Genomic DNA, 15,921 nt, shown 5'->3' on the forward strand with positions numbered 1-15,921 from the left:
CAGAAAATCCTGATTGATATCAAACTAATGGCTGATTTGTAGTTTAAAAAATCCACATGGGACTGAGTAAATGTGTTTATAAAGTTTTATTTCATTTGTTTATTTTCCACTCTACCGTAGTACAATGTCACACATAATAACAAATAAACTAACTGATTTAAAATGGTTTATGTCTATTGTGGCATATATGAAATCAGCAGACACATGTAAGTGGGTGATATGACCAAAAATCTAGTATGTAAATATAGTTTTTATTTCAAACACTAACTAAACCAGGACTAGAAAAGGACCAACCAAGCCGACACTACAGGACTAAAATGGAACAAAAGAAAACCCGTTCAGCATATGACCCAGCCCTGTGCTAAGGAGCAGAGACTATAGATTGTATGAGTTGACCCAGATTATGATGATGGTGACAAAGCTGACTGAGATGAAGAGGATGTAGAGGCCGAAGAGCAGGCGGTCTATGACGAAACCCACCTGGACCCACTCTTTGGAGCTCGGAGTCTTTCCCAGCTCCTGGTCCACGTGGAGCCGCAGAAACTGCAGGTCCTCCCCCAGGCTCCTGAGCTCCTGCAGGGCTGCGTCCTCTGCCAACGGGTCCCTCTCCACCTTCTCCCCTCCACCTTTGGGGATCTCAGCCGTATTCACACTCTCATTGGAAGGGCTATTTTGCTTTTTTGCCTCCACTGAAGTTAGAGTTGCATCTGTACCAGCGAAGGTGAGAAATATATAGTAAATGGTCATATTTTTATACAGTGGTCCCTTGTTTATCCCGAGGGTTACGTTGCAAATGACGTCACAATCTTTAGAATTGCATTAGTGAGAAACAAAGGTACATGACATTTTCGCCTGTAAGAGCTCAAAGCACATGCAATGTGAAAGAGCTGCTACAGCTTAATAATAAATGCAAAAGTCTACAACACCACTTGGTATTTACTTTGTATCTGACATTTAAAACAAGAACATCAAGTATGCTGTTATGCTGTTTTCTGATCTATGTTACAATGTTGTTTTCTCATCACAAACAAACCTGGAGTTGTGTTTTGTTTTTTTCACACATGTTTAACACACAAGTCCTGCATATTTAGACTGAGTTCTGTGATGTCATGTGGTAATGAAGGAAGAAAGTGCTCCACCGTGTTTTTAAACTCCATACACCTTCATTAGAATCATTTGGATAATTTCAGCCTTACTGCTGAACTAAAAGTAAAAGGTAGCTGTTTGTGATAGAGGTGGTAACAGCATTCTAACAGGGCTTAAAGCTCACAGGAGTCAAATGTGTGTAATATAGGCCCGTTAAATAAGATGTTTCTGAGTACGTACAGGGTAAAAACTATCGCTCAAAGGACATAAATGAAGCTACACATTTTGACAGTTATGCTGCCCATAGCTCTGCCTCAATGCCAGTCGGAATGTCGAACGTTTTTCAAATAAAATGGTGTCAGTGCACAATCTCTATAGAGTAATTCTTCAACAAATATACTACAGCCAACTTTGATATCTTAATAAAATAAAAACAATTCAGTGAAAAAAATAATTTAAAAAGTAAATTTATGGTTTAGTAAATGTGCTCTACAATGTTTCTATCCAAAACACAATTACACAAATAACAACAGTTCACAGCATTTACCTGCTTTTTTTGTATCTTTTGAAGGTTTCCACGGCAGGCAGACAAGGCAGCCAAAAAATTGCAGAACAAGCACACGGACCCAGCGCGGCACAGGGGAGAGTCGAGTGGAGCTGTGCAGCAGATCAGTGATCAGGATAGTCTCCAGCAGACTGGCCACCATCAGAGCAAGGCACAAGGAGAAGAAGACATCTGGAACCCAAACATCAGCAAATGAAACATGCATAGGCCTATTTCTGCCACCAAAACATTCAAGTGCACATGATGAGACAGACTACAAATTTCATTGTTATTTATATTAAGATTTTGCAAACAATCTTGCCTAGTTTTCTGGCAAAGTTGATCATTTTACTTTTTATTTTAATAAGGGCAGGATTTGTGACATATGTAGCGGTACGTTACTTAGCAACCGTAGTGTAAAGGTCAAAGTTTGTCTAATTTGCACAATAATTATCTGACAAAATACTTAACAAAACCTTTATTTTTGTTTCATTATTGTTTAAATTGTTAGAAAATAGCATTTCGTGCGCATTTGGATGGAATTCTGTGTATTAATGACATATGTTGAAGATTGCCATTTTAAAACTCAGCTCTACTTCCTGTAATTTTCAACTTTTTTTTGCAAATTTTCCAATGTCACAAACTGCTGTTGTAAAACCGCAATAATATTTACCACAGGTACTATCCGACCAAATGAAATAACCTAATAAAAAGCATAAAAACCTGTCATATGCACTTTAAATGTTAACCTTAAACATTTTGTAGATTACTTATGAGTGGTATGGTGTTTCCAGTGATGGGCAGTAGGTCGTTCATGATGAGCAAAAAGACGGTGTAGCCCAAGATCAAGGTCATTTTAAAAGACGACCTGTCCACGCTCTGAGGAGGCAGGAGGAAGCTGAAGAGGTCCACGGTGATGAGGAAACAGCTTGGGATGATCAGGTTAACCACATACAGCGTGGCCCTGCGTCGCACTCTGATCTAAAATACAAAAATATGAAATCAGGAAAATCAACCGTTATAATGAAAATATTTATAGAGCATAATTGGACAGGTCTATTATCTAAATTAAAACAGTATTAGTTCAGTTTAGTGTGTACTGTTAGTAATAAGTTACAGGTGGGCAATATTGACAAAATGAGAAACTATATTTTTTAAAGGGCTTCTATTGCTCTATATTCTGATCTATGTTATAATGTTGTTTCCTCATTCTAACATGGATAAAGTTCACAATAGTAAATTTTTATAATCTAGAACCTTTAATAATCAAGATCACGATATTCAGGAAATATTTTGGCAGTTATCTTATCCATAATGGGTACTGTTTACCCAGGGCCCAGTGCAGGGAGGGGCCCTCACAAAGTCTGTAATATGCATATTTCATGAGACCATATGTAGTGCGGGGCCCCCAAGATGATTTTTACCTAGGGCTCAGAATTTGCTGCTGCACACCAGGTATTGTGACTTATTTTTTCATTATTAATATGTATACAGTATATTTATTATCTCTGTCTGCCAGAAGAGAACACTGTATAACATGTATTTATAAGGCAGGACTTGATGGACTGCCTGTATGTCTCACTTGTTTATTGAACTTTGATACGGGAACTTTTAATACAAGATCTCATGATTGTCTATATCTAAAAACTGGACACACTAGAACTGACAAGGGAAAAAAAAGCTTTTGATTATTTTGCTTCTTAAAGAAAAAAAAAATAATAATAATAATTTCAAGGTCACACATATCTGGACACACTGGTGCCAAAAATACATTTTAATAATCTGGTGATAAACATTTATACTCACACCTGCTCCTGTTTTTAATCTTATAAAAGGACTTATATAGTTATTTGTTTTGTTTGGGTTTTTAAATGTATTTTAAATGGAGAGTCCATGATAAAGAGAGTCTGAGCGCTCTTACTTGGCTCTCCCTGAATAAATAAAGCCAAATGAAATGAAAAACTGAAGCTAGAACTTACGTGAAAGGCCAGCTCATCAATGGACTCTTCATCATAGGATGTACTCCCAGTGTGGTGGGTTATGTCAATGAGCTCCCACTCCCCCATTGTAGTCATCACACTTTTGGACAAACTTGTGATCTTCTCCACAGGTCGTCCCAAAACCATCCTTATATCTTTTACTGAAAATCCACAAATGAAATATAAACCAGTGAATGTCTGTGTGCCACTACAGATCATTATAAACCGGGCTCTCAGACATAGACTGTGTTAAGAAGTGAGTGTGACGTCGCCTATAATGTTTGGTTGGAGTTGAGTTCCACATTTGGAATTCTGACCACAAGGATCATAGCAGCCAAAGAGCTAATCTGGAGTAAAGCTGTTGAAAACAAAGCCCCTTCCCGCCTGCAACACTGGTTTAGCAACACTGTCAGTTGAACCTGTTGCTAACACTAGCACGAGTGACTTCGGGAAAATAAGGCACCTGATTTGTCTGTTATTAATGTTCATATCTTGATTCACGGGCAAAATAGTAAAATAAACACACCAGGATCATGTAGAGTGGATTAACACTAACATTTTAAGACCAAAATGATGAGTCTGACAGCAGCAGTTACTGAAAGGGACGACAATTGTTCAATGTAAAGTGAACTGGAGCCAGAGTCAGTAGAGCTGGAATCTCACCCATGATCACTTTTTGGAATGTGGCGGCTAGCATGTTAGGTATGTCCATTTATATATATCCAGACTATGATTTTAGCGTGACTTTGCAAAAACCTTATAGAGATAAACTGGAAGTAGTGACGTTAACAGTGAAGTTAACGAGCGCTGTTGTGCACAGAGCCCATTGTACTTTTTTAGTAGTAGCTTTTTAAACATGTACTTGCCATTGAGTATAATTCAATTCATATACTTTTAATTACATTTTAAATCATTGGTACTGAAAACAACACAAGTCCCAATTGACCCAACCACTGCTGCCTCCGCTCCTTTTCACACTGACAAGAACACATCGCCTGCTCTGATTGGCCAGAACAGAGATGCAGATATGCAGACTACAAATTAAAACAAAGTATTTCATCAAGTTTTGTATAAAAGATTGATCTGAAATGCCACTACAGTGGCTAGTTTTTCATGCATAATTTTTTCAGTACTGTTTCCACTACGAACTTACTTCTGTGGAGGTAGGAGTTAAAGGTGAGTGTGCAGTTCTGGATGTCAAATGGAAACGTGTAAATGTCGAGGTTACAGGAGCTGACAACTTTGACTGGTGAAGCATCGTTGATTCGCCCGTTGCTAAAGAGATAGAGGTATGGCACGAAGGGAGCTTTGTTTTCATCCATGCTAAAAGACAAAGTTGGTAATGCCATATTAAAAGATCGTGTAATATTTTAGTTCAGTGATTCGCAAACTTTTTGCAAGTATCACCTAATAAAGTATTTCGCTAAGTACCACTAGATCTAAACCAGGTCTAAAACAGGTCCATTGTAGGCTACAAACTAAGGCTAAAGCTGGCCTAATATCAGACTAAAGACTTGCTATAATAGTTCTAAACAGGGAAAGAAATACGGATTCAGTTAACAAAAACATCAGCAAATGTTTGAACTGCAGTGGAATTGTTATACCACCAATACCGCATTAAGACATACATATAACTAATAAGAGTGTTTTTTAAATGAACAGAGTTTACACACTTTTACATGGATTTACACATTGTGCTATAACCTTAAATAAAGTGTAGACTCACAATTCGTTGATGACAACATCTGGAACCCAAAATTTGTTCCTGGGAAGAGCTACTTTTTTGGCGCCACACTGATCTGGATCCCACGAAACAAGTTGATTGTCCCATAACTGTAACATCAGACAAAATGTTATTCTAGGGTATAGTTTATCTGCGGTCTTAGACATACTTACAACATTTAGCCAGATGTAAGTCATCAGCAGCTGGGCCTTTTCATCCTACAGTAAAAAACACACATGTTGGGTTCCATGTTTTTTGGAGACATTACATTGACTTACATTAATTTCAGCTCAGTTCAACTCACCACTCCCAGAATGCCGTACATAGTGAAGTAGACGGAGACGTTGGTGGAGGTGCCCATGTTCTCCACGGGGCGGATGGCATTCACCTTGAAGACGGGCTCGAGGGCGGCGAGAAGAGCGAGTTGTGTGGGCTCTGAACAGTTCACCCTCACAGCACTGCAGGGAGCTGACAGGAACAACACTCACACAACATAAGGTATTTGGGTAACACTTTATAATAACTACTCATGAATTAGTCTTTATAAAGCAAACACTCAATACACAACTAAGCACTCAATTTTGTTATTTAAGTAAACGTACAGATACAGGAGCAAAAAATACTCACGTAAAAGTAAAAGTATCTCATGAAAAAATCTAATCAAGTAAAAGTATTAAAGTACCTGTTTAAAAATGTACATTAAGAGTCAAAAAGTAAAAGTTTTTCACACAGATTTTGAGATCTAATAAAGCTTCAAATGTTTTGATTTTGATAAAGATTTGTGCTGAATTTTGTTCAACAGAAACAACCGAATAAAGATTTCCAAGCTGTTTTTCTTTGTTTATTTTTGTTTGCTCAGACTATGAACGTGTTGAAAATAAACCCCTCAACCTTTTCAGAGGGTCTCAAAATTTTACAAAAAAAAAAAACTTTTACTTTTCAGTCCTGTTCAAAAATGTAGTGGAGTAGAAAGTAAAGGTACGTTCTCTCAAATATAGCAAAGTAAAACTAAAAAGTATCCACTTTAAAATTAGCTTAAGTAAAGTACAGATATTTAAAATTTGTATATTTAAGTACAGTACTTTCCTACTTTTACTTTACGTTGCACTACTGGTCCTAACCCCTTAATCAGATATACGAAACCTGACTATTTGTTCATTATGAATTAAGACTTAATTCATAATAAGAAAGATGTTATTATTAAGTCTTCATGCTCTATTAAATGTGTAAATAGTGCAGTTTTTATAAAGTGGTTCACAAAATCATACACTAAATAAATGTTGGTTTATCTTTTGTGCCCTTTGTAATTACGGACTATTCTTATATTGTAATTTGTGAGCTGCTGTGTCAAAGTCATTTCACTTATGGATCAATCAATCGTCTAATAAATGTAGATATGAATTAATTTGGCCGAATGTCACATAAAATTCAATCAAGTTTATTTATATAGCACATTTAAAGCAACCTCAGCTGACCAAAGTGCTTCACATAAAAGTCAAATAAGTAAATAAATATAGTAAAGAAAGGGTTTCAGTTTCCTGTTTATCATCATAATTCACTTACATCCCCTAAAAATGGTTTGAATTAGTAAATGCAATGGCAACCGTGCTAATTTTTCATCATGTGTATTCTATATGTAATTGTATTGTTTGGGCTAAATAACTGTATAAAACATACCAAAACAGAGAAGAATGGTCAACGCAATCACTGACACCTGCAGCTTCTGGATGAAAAAAGCAAAAAATCTCACATTACAAAAACACTTTAAAGCACAAACATTATATAATTTCATACCCCATACCTCTTGTCCAAGGATTTTAGATGCCATGTCGAAATGTTACTTTCTGGAATCAAATAAAAATGACCATACCAACAAAAGCTTCACTATCTTATCTGCAACTCATTCTCCACTCGCTCTTTCTGGTGGAACTAATTTCATTTCAGTGGTTCTGCTGTATTCATATATTCCTACTGAAATCTGAGCTTCATCTGAACAAATCCTACGCAAATCATATGGGGATTTGAAAAACACGAAACAGCACGCTTCGCCATGTCGGTGGTTTGAGACTAAACAAAGATTAGCCACAGTGTGCTGGTGTGTGACTTTCTGCAAAAAGATGGAAAACCACAGCAGCTCCAGTGTCACACCTGAGGCTTTATGAAAATCTGCAGTTTATACGGTCTGGTCAAGTGTCTGCAGTGGCTAAGTGTCGTGTAAGAAGTCATCATGCAATTATTCATCAAAGTAGGATGTTTTATATGTAGTTTATTTGCAAGGAAAGAAAAACAAATAATTATAGGCTAAATGGTCACTTTTATATAGGGGCAAGGTAGGTTAAGTGCCTTGCCCAAGGACACAACAACAGCATTCATCTGTGGGAGCTGGAATCGTACCGCCAACCTGTGGGTCAATGGATTATGCTGCACAATCAATGATGTTTATGTCGAGAGCGGGATTTGAACTACCAACCTTCAGATCAGTGGACAAACACAAGTAACAAAACAGAACTAAATCTATGCCAGTATGAAAAGTAAAATGTGTTGTAGCCCATACAAATGAAAGAACACATGAATAAGGTAAACTAAGTTGTGTAGTAGAGGAAATGCCAAACGCTCTTCAATTTGACAAGTCTGCTGTAAATAAAACTAAATCAATAACCAAGAACTCCACTTAATCTAAAAACATTTTAACAGAGTTTTTAACACCACACAAGATGACTGGACTAAATAGCATTTCTTCTATCTGTGTAGAGTAGGGGACAGATCCCATCGAAGCAGCCCTCACAGAGTTCGGTCTCATGAGGGCTCTTAACATGTTCTCGAACATATTCCCCGAGATTCTCATCCAAAACCTCATGGTAGCACTTCTTCCTGATGTTCTTCACCAGATTCTCCATCAGGATTTCAATGTTCACTGTAGAGATGCTCGGCCACATTAGTGCTTCTCTGCATATCTTACATTTTTGGCGATAGCGGCGCACTTTCACTGTGCCCCAATGTTTCTTGTTTTTCTTGTTGAGGCGAAAGTGGAACAGGATTGGCACAATGTTGGACGACCAGGTGCGCCGACACAAGCTGCAATGAAAACTTTGAAAGAGAAGATTTTCATTAAAGATTTTAGGCCTATGTGATGCTGAAAAAAATCATTATGTCTAGTCCAATTAAATTAGTATACAAGCCTATAGTGCTACATTGGCCACTTCTTTTCTTATATTTTATTTTGTTTAATTTTATGTATGTATGTATGTATGTATATATATATATATATATAATTTTATGTATGTATGTATGTATGTATATATATATATATATATATATATATATATATATATATATATATATATATATATATATATATATATATATATATATATATATATATATATATATATATATATATATATACTTATATAGGCTCCAAACAACATCATAGTACTGCTACTGCCACTGACCTTCCGTAAGTCTTCCTGATGTACTGTTTATAGCCCGGGTTTGGTCTGTTCCAGATAATACGGCCATTTAAATACAGGGACCAGCGGTCTCGCAAATACTCGGCTGCTTCTCTCTTAAATATTTTTGTCCACTCCATCTCCACTGTATCAAAATCAGATACAAGTTTACAACTAAACAAGTTTACTTGAGGTTTGACCCCTGACCTGAACTGCAGGTCATTAAACACTGGGCAGTTTGGGTGAAAACAAAAGTATCTGGTGAAGTTTTATTTCAGTAAACACACGTAGCACTGCCTCCTACTGGATTCACTGCGCCATGCACTTTGTTGACATGCAGCCCATACCCCATCTGCTTTTTTTTTTCTTTTTTTTTTTTTTTTTTACTCCAAATCTCAAGTGTTTTTTGTTTTCAACATTAACATTGGTCTGTGCATGTGACATATTGAGGGTTTCAATGTGTTAAAGATACAAGCAATGTCACCCCGGATAACTGGGGAAATATCTAAAATAAGACTCACAGAATCACAGAGGCATTTACATTTACACGCATTTATTAAGCACTATAGAGAATATAATAGCACAATGACATCATATTGTGATGAATTTTATTGTCCCAAAAGGAGAAATCTGTACGATGTACAAAGTGCATGGTATGGCATCTTATGCTTTTTTATCTGTACAGGGACAGTGCACAACACACTGACATCTCTCCTATGATGTTGGTGCCAGGTTATAGCATGAATGTATATGGATATATTGACCACAGGTGAATTAAACATATATTACCTAGAGTCACATTGTTCAAATACTATACTCAAAACAACACACAGCCAAGCACATAAGCACATGCACTTTTACCCGCTCCCGTCAAACAGACATCAAATAGACTGATACAGTATGAAGAACAGAGTAAAAATATAAATGAAAGCATTAAAGTCACTTTCATTGGAATTCATTACATTGCATAACATTCATTTTGCCTGCTCAGCCCATTGACAAGGAAAAAAAAACCAAAATTGACATGGAAGTATATGTAGATTGTTAGTTCAATTTCAATTGCTCTTGAAGACCTAAATTCGAATGTGGCAGCTGAAGAAGTTGGACATGTTTCCTGTGGACATTATCAGACGAAACCTTGTGCCATTTTTAAACAGATAAGGGCGAGACGGACATCAGCTGCACAGGAGGAAAGAAGGGCAGGGGTGATTAGGTTTTAATTCAGCTCTGGTTAGAAATGTGTGGGTGTAGGTGTGTGTGTGTGGGTGTGGGTGTGTGTGGGTGTGGGGGTGTGTGTAGGTGTGCCATTTTGCATTACAGTGTGTGACACTTTTTCCTTTCCTTTTTCACTTGTGACAAACAACCTAGACATGGGGTTGGCTGTTGCAGGAGAAAATGTTCTGTTCTGTTCAGAATACAGAACAATTGGTGGACTATTTTGTTTCCTGAGACTTTCTTGAAATTTAATTTTTAAGATATATTCAAATGAACCTAAAAAATGTGACAACCAACCTCAATCCCCCCTGAAATTAATGCAAACACTTCAAACATTATTGTAATGTAATAAAAAACAAAGATTAAGAGGGCAAAGTCTGTTTACTGCACCTGGTTGTACCAGACTGGTCAGGTTTCTTTTAATACAGAGATGGGCTGACCTCCCAAACACACGCATGAGCCAAAGCCATGAGTCATCTATCTTCATTATCTATGTCCTCGTCTTCCAGATCCGCTTCCTCTGGCTGCATTAGGCATGGTGGGATCTCTAAGACAGACTCCAGCGATGCAGCCCTCACAGTGAGCAGGCTCATGAGGGCTGTCTACTTCCACACCCATATATTCTCTGGGCACCTCATCAAAGGTCTCATGGTAGCACTTCTTTCTGATGTTCTTCACCAGATTCTCCATCAGGATTGCAACGTTTTCATCTCTCACTCTCGGCTGCTCCATTGGTGCATTTGTGCATCTCTTACAGTTTTGGCGGTAGCGGCGCACCTTGACCGTGCCCTGATGAGTGTTATTGTCAAGGTAAAAGTGGAAGAGCACCGTCACACGGTTGGAAGGCCAGGTGCGTTTACACAGACTGCATCTAAAGCTTTTAAAAAGAGACGGTGTTATGATATTATTACAAATGTATTCCACTTCTAGTAGGGGTGGCATGAGATCAGTTCACAGTTTTGGTCACATGAAAAGGACAAAATTAAGTCATTTCCATCATGCTTTTAATAGCCTAAATGCAGTAAACAACATTTATGCTTTAAATGCAAATTCTGCTGTGTAAATCCCCACATGCATCACTACTGACTATTACAATATAATCAATATAGGCCACAATATGTCTATTACACGTCATACACTTACACACTTTTATCATTGTAATGATTAAACTAAACCTGGATGTGCTCCTCTGCCACTCCACCCTGTCAGGGCTCATTCTTGTATTGTCCCTGTCAGGGCTTAGTCATATTAATTTTTACATAGGCCATATTATTATTTACTAGTAAGCCTAATAGTTTATAGTTTTACGATTTTAAAAATACATGGGAACACAAGGTAGGCTCAGAAGAAAATAGTAAAACACAGACCACAAATGCACATTTTAGGCTAGATCTAAATGTAAAAGTTAGGCCTATTTGTAAATGGGACAGACCTACACAAATGAAATCACCACTGGACTGTACCTTGCAACAGTTCGCCTGATGTACTGCTCCCAGCCTGCGGTCTGATCTTCTACAATAGTGTCATCAAACAGCAGCTGCCAGTTGTCTCCTTGTGTGTATGGCGATGCTTGGCTCTGAAATATTGGTGTCCATTCCATTGTGTCAAAACAATAAGACTATATTCTTACCAGAAAGTTTCCCTTGACTCTGGCAGATGATGTGGACTGCAGGCTATTTATCCCCAGATGATGACTCCTCATCATCACATGACTTTTTGTTTAGGAGAAAATGAAAGTAGAACACAAAATGCACTTGAGTTTCATTTTCCGACTCCGACATAATTAAGCATTTCAGGCCTACAAGTAGGCCCAGGCTGGTACCATATGGTCTAGTACACACTAAAGCAACATGTACGCAAATAGTGATCATGATACACGCATTTTAAAAGCACATTTTACATGAAAACTAAACCATTTTTTTTAAAGTGCCCCCTGTTGGTGTAAGAGAGAGAGAGAAAGACGGAGAGAGAGAGAGAGAGAGAGAGAGAGATACAGAGAGAGGGACAAAGACAGAGAGAGAAAAAGCAAGAGACAGAAAGAGGGAGAAAGAGAAAGTGAGAGAGAAAGAGAAAGAGAGACGAAGGGAGAGAATGAGAGAAAAAGTGAGCAACAAAGAAAGAAAGAGAAAAAGAGAGAGAAAGAGAAAGAGAGACAAAGAGAGAGAATGAGAGAAAAAGCGAGCAACAAAGAAAGAGAGAAAGAGAGAGAGAAAGAGACACAAAGAGAGAGAATGAGAGAAAAAGCGAGCAACAAAGAAATAAAGAGAGAGAGAGAAAGAAATAGAGTGAGAGAGAAAGAAAGAGAGAGAGCAAGCGAGAGAGAAAGAGAGAGAGAAAAAAAAGAACGAGAGAGAAAGCAAGAGAGAGAAAGAAAGAAAGACAGACAGAGAGAGAGAGAGAGAGAGAGAGAGAGAGAGAGAGAGAGAGAGAGAGAGAGAGAGAGAGAGAGAGAGAGAGAGGGACAGAGCGAGGGAGTTTCGTTTCTATGTTATGAAGTGATGAATCGAAAGTAGCTGACCTGTCCTACAATCCTAAAATGTCAAAAAAAAAAAAAAAGATCAAGTCTGTAGTTGTACGCCTACACATGTAGCATAGAAACAAAAAGGGCTACATTGACTTTTTGATAGAATCCTAAAGATGAGCCTGATGAAGCAGTGTCAGTGTAAACCATGACACAGTAAAACCAAACGGCTTCACCCTAAACACCCCTCCTATTTTTAGTTGTTTTATTGTTCACCTTACCCCATTTACCACCAAAATATAATAAAGTATAAAATGATACACCAAAAAAATTAGTTACACGCCCGTAACATTTAAACGGCCATAGCCCAAACCTCAACTTGTGCTTTTATTTTGAAGGAGGGCGGAAATGGGTTCGTCGTCATGGTAACCAACAACTTCCACAAAGGCTGTTAGCATTTGGTTAGCATCCCGCGGTGTCTCTTGTTTTGATATGATGGGAACTTCAGATACATACCTTATTCGACCAAATCATCAGGAAAAGTGAGTTTTAATTATTTACATCATAACATAATACTGCAGTTTGGTGTCACGTGGCTACAAAGGACTAATGCTAGCGAAAGATAGCAAAACAAAAACAACGCGTTACACAAACTGCAATGTGGCTGCACTGTGTTATGGCTGCATTGTTGTTATTAAAGAACGAACAACAGAGTGTATGTTTGGTTTTAGGTTTAAGCCAGCTGTGGTTAAAGAGTGCATACGAGAAGTTGTCAGAGAGCGGCTCACTGGAGTGCGATATGATGATGAAGAGGTGCGACAGCTGTCCACAACACTGGCAGACAGCATTAAGGACAGAGTCAAGAGTAAGTGGGTTTATCAAAATGCCAGCTACAACAGTCATCCTAAGAATTTAAGTCCACATATTCTCGTTTCAGAGGCTGGTTTTGACAGATACAAACTTACTGTGCAGGTTGTGATTGGTGAACAACGAGGACAAGGAGTGAAGTAAGTTTATGTCTAATTTTGACTCAAAACACTGATGTAAAGATATTGATACAGAACTGGCACCTGCCACTTGGAAAATATTAAAAGGTGCACAATGTCACTTTTCTTTTGTAAGGCCTACCACCTCCTAGTCTCCACAGAGATAGATGAGTTTTATGCCATACTGAGGAACATTTCATGCAGGCAAAGACATAACATTGACATGGAGAAAAGCTGGTTGCAGACCTTGCAGGGTGCACACCACCAGCTTGTTTCTATGGAGATGTTATTGCTTTACCTGGAATGTTTCACAGTATTCACATCCATTTTCATAGGGCAAAAACAACATAATGCCAACAGGCCAAGTTACATGGTAGATCTCTGCAGAGGCAACCACACTCACAATAAGAATGCATGTTTTTCGAGGTATTTTATAAAAAATAAAAATACCTCTAACTGAATAAATGTAACATGAATGCAATGCCATACAATGGAACATTTCTGGAAAAGCAATAAGACATAAGAGATGGAGGCATACCAGACCATTCACAGGAGAAGTTACATAGTTCATGTTTAAATCACTGCTCTTTCAAATATAGATGGAACAGGGGACCAAATGAGTGCTTATGTTTAAATCATTGGTGTTGGTGTACCATATAAAATAATAATTGTCTTATAGGATGTCCACAAGGTGCTTTTGGGATGCTGACACGGACAGTTATGCCGAAGATGTGTTTATCACTGTGAGTTTTAGTTTAATCACAAAAGTCTTTACCTCATAGCCTTCACCTCATACAGAGTAACTTAGTCTTCTCTTTTCCAGGAAAATCTGTTTTGTGTGGTGGTGGTGTTTGGAAGCTATTACTATTGATGGCTGTGTAGAAGATGTGAGATAAACTACCGTATGCAGGACTGCTTTTTGATGTAGGTAACGATAACCTACATTAAACAGATCAACAACATATCTTAAAATAACAGACTGAAACAATTGGGATTTTTTGTACTTTTTTTATTTATGCATTTTGCTATTCATTAAAGGTATAATTTCTATTTTTTTAGTTTGTGACCTGAAGTTAAAATTCCACACTACAACACTAAATATACTGCAGTAGGTAAAATATAAAACTTGTTTTATATAATGTAATAATCCCTGAGCAAGTCATTCTCAAATGCAAATGTACTTATTTTTTGCTGTGGACAGAAAAAATGCAATAACTTAATAATAATGTTACAATTTTATAACAAAAATAATAATAAATAATAAAATAATAGCCAACAGTTGGCTGGGAAATATTGTGGATCAGACTGATTGATGATATTTGTTTTGTTGGTCAGATTTAGGACAAATCAGAGTGGGGCCTGAATGATTGACAGGTGCTGACATCAGTGTAAATCACAGTGTTGAACTGTGTAAGATAAGATATGCCTTTATTAGTCCCACAGTGGGGAAATTCCAGAAAGTACACTGCAGCAGTGTGTCGAGACCATAATGTGTTTGGTTCGAACCTGATCACACTCGTTGTCTGTAGATAGGGCCTTTGACCACAGAGCAGTCCTTGTTCCAACAGTACGGAGTTTGTTTGTGTCCATGGTCGAGTCTGTTGGCTCTAATGAGACAGTGAACCATTATAAGAATGGTAGATGGAAAACTGAAAAGTGTTTCATATTATGTCCTTTCACAAGCCATGAATGGTTCAGACCAAATCAATAAGAAGGAATGTGATTACTTTTGAAAATGAAAGACTGACTTGATCAAAGGTACCAATTATTTGTATTTTTTTTTTTACTGAAAGTGCTCTTCATTATTTTAAAATATACACATTCGTAGCTGTGTACTAAACTCATTAAGGGGTATCAAGTCGTCTATTGTTACAAAAGCCATGTATTATTACCCCACTTCACATTTCAAAGCACATTTAATTAAAGTAAGGTTTTTCATAATTCCTGTCTACAGCAAAGAAAATAAAAACATTGTGGCATAAATGTACTTCTACATTTGACAAAACAAAATTATATAAAATTGAAAAAGTCTCATTATGTTGTTGTTTATCTGTCATTCATTCCTGAAGTACAGCCCCTAAAATAGCCCCCTGACTATGTACCTGTGTTTATGAAGTCCATGGAGCCTAAAGAGAGGCGAATTGATCAGGCTTATCTAAGTGAATTACACAAATCACTCATGCTTGGCTTATACACATATTTATAGTAAGGTTGACTGCTCTCTTTCAAAGATTTTCAGTCTCGTGGCCCTAATCCGAAGGCAATGTGGCGTATGTTTACACACACTCACTCATGTTCACTTATTGAAGCCCCTGCTGTTTTGACACATTTCATTTCAGCAGAGGGAACAAAATAGAATGATCAAACCCAAGATAGTTCACATCAAATAAAAACTCAAATTCCATTGAGAATATTTGAATTCTCAGAAGTTTTTTTTCCCTTTAAGTCAGTGTTTGTAATGAAAATATATACATATAA

General features: G+C 37.4%; 3 protein-coding genes across 3 annotated transcripts; 1 reads left to right on the forward strand and 2 right to left on the reverse strand.

Moving 5' to 3' along the window:
* Positions 1-375: 375 nt before the first annotated feature.
* On the reverse strand, positions 376-5,733 carry LOC117369827 (5-hydroxytryptamine receptor 3A-like). The gene is made up of 9 exons (XM_055221367.1): positions 5,637-5,733; positions 5,506-5,550; positions 5,336-5,442; positions 4,763-4,932; positions 3,610-3,770; positions 2,401-2,611; positions 1,634-1,822; positions 654-689; positions 376-620 (listed from the first exon to the last, which is right to left on the reverse strand). Exons 1-9 carry the CDS (start codon positions 5,691-5,693, stop codon positions 376-378), a joined length of 1,221 nt encoding a protein of 406 aa, XP_055077342.1. The 5' UTR covers positions 5,694-5,733.
* Positions 5,734-10,025: 4,292 nt separating this feature from the next.
* Positions 10,026-11,642, reverse strand: si:ch211-276k2.2 (receptor-transporting protein 2-like). Its single transcript, XM_033991949.2, has 2 exons — positions 11,460-11,642; positions 10,026-10,873 (listed from the first exon to the last, which is right to left on the reverse strand). Exons 1-2 carry the CDS (start codon positions 11,594-11,596, stop codon positions 10,483-10,485), a joined length of 528 nt encoding a protein of 175 aa, XP_033847840.1. The 5' UTR covers positions 11,597-11,642; the 3' UTR covers positions 10,026-10,482.
* Positions 11,643-12,871: 1,229 nt separating this feature from the next.
* On the forward strand, positions 12,872-14,596 carry dynlt2b (dynein light chain Tctex-type 2B). Its single transcript, XM_033965483.2, has 5 exons — positions 12,872-12,999; positions 13,189-13,322; positions 13,395-13,464; positions 14,123-14,186; positions 14,267-14,596. The coding sequence occupies exons 1-5, from the start codon at positions 12,950-12,952 to the stop codon at positions 14,312-14,314; spliced, it is 366 nt and encodes a 121-aa protein (XP_033821374.1). The 5' UTR covers positions 12,872-12,949; the 3' UTR covers positions 14,315-14,596.
* The last annotated feature ends 1,325 nt before the right edge of the window (positions 14,597-15,921 follow it).

This window comes from Periophthalmus magnuspinnatus, chromosome 4 (assembly GCF_009829125.3).
Source record: "Periophthalmus magnuspinnatus isolate fPerMag1 chromosome 4, fPerMag1.2.pri, whole genome shotgun sequence".
In the NCBI taxonomy this organism is placed as follows: Eukaryota; Metazoa; Chordata; class Actinopteri; order Gobiiformes; family Gobiidae; genus Periophthalmus; species Periophthalmus magnuspinnatus.

Coding starts and splice junctions, on each gene's coding strand:
- dynlt2b (XM_033965483.2), top strand. CDS start 12,950: ATGATGGGAACTTCAGATACATACCTTATTCGACCAAATCATCAGGAA. Junction 13,000..13,188: donor CGACCAAATCATCAGGAAAA/GTGAGTTTTAAT, acceptor GTTTGGTTTTAG/GTTTAAGCCAGCTGTGGTTA. Junction 13,465..14,122: donor CAACGAGGACAAGGAGTGAA/GTAAGTTTATGT, acceptor ATTGTCTTATAG/GATGTCCACAAGGTGCTTTT.
- LOC117369827 (XM_055221367.1), bottom strand. CDS start 5,693: ATGGGCACCTCCACCAACGTCTCCGTCTACTTCACTATGTACGGCATT. Junction 2,612..3,609: donor TTGATGAGCTGGCCTTTCAC/GTAAGTTCTAGC, acceptor TTTGTATTTTAG/ATCAGAGTGCGACGCAGGGC. Junction 621..653: donor AAATAGCCCTTCCAATGAGA/GTGTGAATACGG, acceptor CCAAAGGTGGAG/GGGAGAAGGTGGAGAGGGAC.
- si:ch211-276k2.2 (XM_033991949.2), bottom strand. CDS start 11,596: ATGGAATGGACACCAATATTTCAGAGCCAAGCATCGCCATACACACAA. Junction 10,874..11,459: donor ATCAGGCGAACTGTTGCAAG/GTACAGTCCAGT, acceptor TCTTTTTAAAAG/CTTTAGATGCAGTCTGTGTA.